Source organism: Chrysemys picta, chromosome 1 (genome assembly GCF_011386835.1).
Source record: "Chrysemys picta bellii isolate R12L10 chromosome 1, ASM1138683v2, whole genome shotgun sequence".
Classification (NCBI taxonomy): domain Eukaryota; kingdom Metazoa; phylum Chordata; order Testudines; family Emydidae; genus Chrysemys; species Chrysemys picta.
Window position 1 is genome coordinate 264,274,025 of NC_088791.1, and position 4,065 is coordinate 264,278,089.

At 51.4% G+C, this 4,065-nt stretch overlaps 1 protein-coding gene across 1 annotated transcript; it reads left to right on the top strand.

Moving 5' to 3' along the window:
- Nucleotides 1–253: 253 nt before the first annotated feature.
- Nucleotides 254–2,808, top strand: LOC135980834 (uncharacterized). The gene is made up of 2 exons (XM_065581065.1): nucleotides 254–1,244; nucleotides 2,239–2,808. Exons 1-2 carry the CDS (start codon nucleotides 668–670, stop codon nucleotides 2,712–2,714), a joined length of 1,053 nt encoding a protein of 350 aa, XP_065437137.1. The 5' UTR covers nucleotides 254–667; the 3' UTR covers nucleotides 2,715–2,808.
- Nucleotides 2,809–4,065: the final 1,257 nt, after the last annotated feature.

The window sequence follows — 4,065 nt, forward strand, 5'->3', positions numbered from 1 at the left end:
AGAAGCAATGCTGTAAGCTTAACAAGCATAAATCAAGTATTAATCATGTTACATCTTTGGGGTCAACTATATAATCAAATAAATGTAAAGGTACTTGAATGTAAAAGTTGGCACTTGAAACATGAACGTTCCAAACAATGGAATCACCTATTTATAATCCTGGCCTCTCTATCTCCTGCTGTGCTAATAGAGAGTAAAAAGGAAAGATGACTGCCTGTGCGGTGGGGGATGAACCAACCCACCAGCTGAAAGAACAAAATAATCTCTCTAAGGCCTGGTCTACACTAGGCGTTTATGTCGAAGTTAGCGCCGTTACATCGAATTAACCCTGCACCCGTCCACACTGCGATGCTATTTAGTTCGACATAGAGGTCTCTTTAATTCGACTTCTGTACTCCTCCCCGACGAGGGGAGTAGCGCCAAATTCGACATGGCCATGTCGAATTAGGCTAGGTGTGGATGGAAATCGACGCTAATAGCTCCGGGAGCTATCCCACAATGCACCACTCTGTTGACGCTCTGGACAGCAGTGCGAGCTCGTATGCTCTGACCAGCCACACAGGAAAAGCCCCGGGAAAATTTGAATTGGAATTCCTTTTCCTGTCTGGCCAGTTTGAATCTCATTTCCTGTCTGGACATCGTGGCGAGCACAGCAGTACTGGCAACGATGCAGAGCTCTCCAGCAGTGATGGCCGTGCAGTCTGTGAATAGAAAGAGGGCCCCAGCATGGACTGATCGGGAAGTCTTGGATCTCATCGCTGTGTGGGGCGATGAGTCCGTGCTTTCCGAGCTGCGATCCAAAAGACGGAATGCAAAGATCTACGAGAAGATCTCTAAAGACATGGCAGAGAGAGGATACAGCCGGGATGCAACGCAGTGCCGCGTGAAAATCAAGGAGCTGAGACAAGGCTACCAGAAGACCAAAGAGGCAAATGGAGGCTCCGGATCTCATCCCCAGACATCCCGTTTCTACGAGGCACTGCATTCCATCCTCGGTGCGTCCGCCACCACTACCCCACCAGTGACCGTGGACTCTGAGGATGGGGTAGTGTCCACGGCCGGTTCCTCAGACATATTAGGGGACGTGGAAGATGAGAAAGGAGATGAGGAGGGCGAGGCAGTCGGCAGCGCTCACAACGCTGATTTCCCCGACAGCCAGGATCTCTTCATCACCCTTACAGAGATCCCCTACGAAGCGTCCCCAGCCGTTACCCCGGACACAGAATCTGGTGAAGGATCAGCCAGTAAGTGTTGTAAACATCTAAACATTTATTTTTAACAAAACAGGAATATTAACAATTAAAAGAATGGGTTGTTCATGATTAGTGTGCCCTAGGCTCTTAACGGTTTAGTCATGGGCAGTGCAAGTTTTGAAAAAAAATCTAGCAATGTCCGGTTTTCAGTGATTGTCCTGCACAAGCCGCTCTACTGTTTATTCCCTGCTACTGCAGCTACAGTAAAATGCGGTCTATATGTCCGGGGATAGAGCAGTAGTCCTCCTGGGATATCTCCACGAAGCTCTCCTGGAGGTAACTTGAAAGCCGTTCCATGAGGTTCCTGGGGAGAGCGGCCTTATTGGGTCCTCCGAAGTACGAGACGTTGCCGCGCCACGAGACTATCACGTACTCGGGAATCATTGCTCTGCATAGCAGGGCGGCATACGGCCCTGGTCTTTGGAGGCTTTCCCGGAGCATTCTCTGTCTGTCGCTCTCAGAGATCCTCATCAGGGTGATGTCGCCCATGGTGACCTGCTTTTAATTAGGTAGGGGAATGTTAGTGTTGGGACTGCTTTCCCGTTCCTTGACAGAACTGTAACCGCTGGTTTTTAGCCACGCGGTGGAGGCGGGAGAGGGGCAGCCAAAAGGGATCGTTCCCGGGGACAGCCGCGAGGGGGTGGGACAGGGGCAGAGTTCCCGCTTGCCGGATTGCTGGCTGCAGGAACTGACATAGCTTTAAATGTGAAACGAGGGCAGTGGTAATCTAAAAGTTTTAAACTGCCACAAGTGTACGGCTTACCATGTCTGCCTGCAACAGAAATTCCGTTGTGCTGCCCCGCTTCTCAAATGTGCTGTGCAAGACCCCAGGCACTGAATGCGAAGGCCGAAAATTCGACCTTGTGCTGAGTGCGCATGTGATAGGTGCTGTGCATGGTCTTGTTCACAGAGAAAGACTATGTTCTTTGTTCACAACTACATTTTTCTTTCTGAGGAATTCACTCCCTTTTTCCCATTTCCACAGCCCCATCTGCGACTGTCTCACAACCTAGCCTGGAATCACACTCCCAGAGGCTAGCGCGGATTAGGCGTAGGAAGAGGAGGACACGGGAGGACATGTTCTCTGAGCTTATGTCCTGTTCCCAAGCCCAGGCAGCACAGCAGACCCAGTGGCGGGAGAACTTGACCCGAATGCACCAAGCCAACATGGATCGGGAGGAGAGGTGGCGGCAGGAAGACCAGCAGGCGACTCAAACGCTGCTTGGACTACTGAGGGAGCAAACGGACACGCTCCGGCGCCTTGTGGATGTTCTGCAGGAACGGAGGCAGGAGGACAGAGCCCCGCTGCAGTCCATCTCTTACCGCCCTCCCCTGCCACCAAGTCCCATACCCACCTCACCCAAAGTGCAAAGAAGGAGAGGCGGCAGAGTCCCTGCTAAGTCTCACTCCACCCCTGCAGAGAGCTCTAGTAGCAGAAGGCTCTCATTTCCCAAAATTTGAAAAGTTCTTTCCTTCCCGCCTGACACAAGCCCCCGTCCAAGTTTCACCTCCCAATGCCATGTGTAGTTGATAATAAAAAATACGTTTCTGTAAACTACTGTTTCAATCATGTTCTTTTGGAGGAGGATGGGAAAGGGGGTTGGTAATTGGACAGGACAGTCACCTTTGGCAGGGTACATAGTCGGGGGCAGGCACAGCAGCAGGGCACATACACAGTGCAGTGATGCAGTGACTAGTTACCCTGGTTAGTCTGGGAGGTTGTTTTCATGTTATGTGGTGGGGGGTGGGTTGCTCTGTGACTTTGTGGCAGGGGAGGGCAGTTACAGATCTTAAGCGGCGGTCCTTAGGCAGGATCACAGAGCCACACAGCAGGGGATCTGTAACCGTCCTCCCCCTGCCACAAAGTCACATAGACCCCCCCATACACACAGTCCCGATCAGGAGGGGTGACAGGCTCCATTGAAACAACCATCCCACCGCAGCGGAGCCTGTCAATCCTTGAGTTTAGAAGCTGCATTCGCGTCACTACACTACACCCGCTCCGCACCACAGTCTGCGTCCCAGTTTTAAAAAAATCCCGCGAAAACAGTATTAAAGAAAACGGTGTGCTTTAACAAAGTTGAACTATTTTTATTTCGCAACGTGTGTTGGAAGGGGGGTGAAGGGGGTATGTAACTGGATAGGATAGTCAACATTACCTGGGTAAAGAAACGGTGGCAGGTTTAGCTTCTCAGTATACAAACTTTAAAGTCACAGGTTACCCTGCTCACTGAGGAACTTTGCTTTCAAAGCCTCCTGGATGCACAGCGCTTCCCGCTGGTCTCGTCTAATCGCCCGGCTGTCTGGCTGTGAGTAATCAGCAGCCAGGCTATTTTCCTCAACCTCCCACCCCGCCATAAAGGTCTCCCCCTTGCTCTCACAGAGATTGTGGAGCACACAGCAAGCTGCTATAACAATGGGGATATTGGTTTCGCTGAGATCACAGCGAGTCAGTAAGCTTCTCCATCTCCCCTTGAGACGGCCAAAAGCACACTCCACCACCATTCTGCACTTGCTCAGCCAGTAGTTGAAGAGTTCTTTTTCAGTGTCCAGGGCGCCAGTATAGGGCTTCATGAGCCAGGGCATTAGCGAGTAGGCTGGGTCCCCGAGGATGACTATAGGCATCTCCACATCCCCAACAGTTATTTTGTGGTCCGGGAAGTAAATACCTTGTTGCAGCCGTCTAAACAGACCAGAGTTCCTGAAAACACGAGCGTCATGAACCTTGCCCGGCCATCCCACGTAGATGTTGGTAAAACGTCCCCTGTGGTCCACCAGTGCTTGCAGCACCATGGAAAAGTAGCCCTTTCGG

Bases quoted from the DNA above. Each gene is read 5' to 3' on its own strand.
- LOC135980834 (XM_065581065.1), top strand. From the start codon at position 668: ATGCAGAGCTCTCCAGCAGTGATGGCCGTGCAGTCTGTGAATAGAAAG. The intron at 1,245-2,238 runs GTAAGTGTTGTA...CCATTTCCACAG, and splicing joins ATCTGGTGAAGGATCAGCCA to CCCCATCTGCGACTGTCTCA.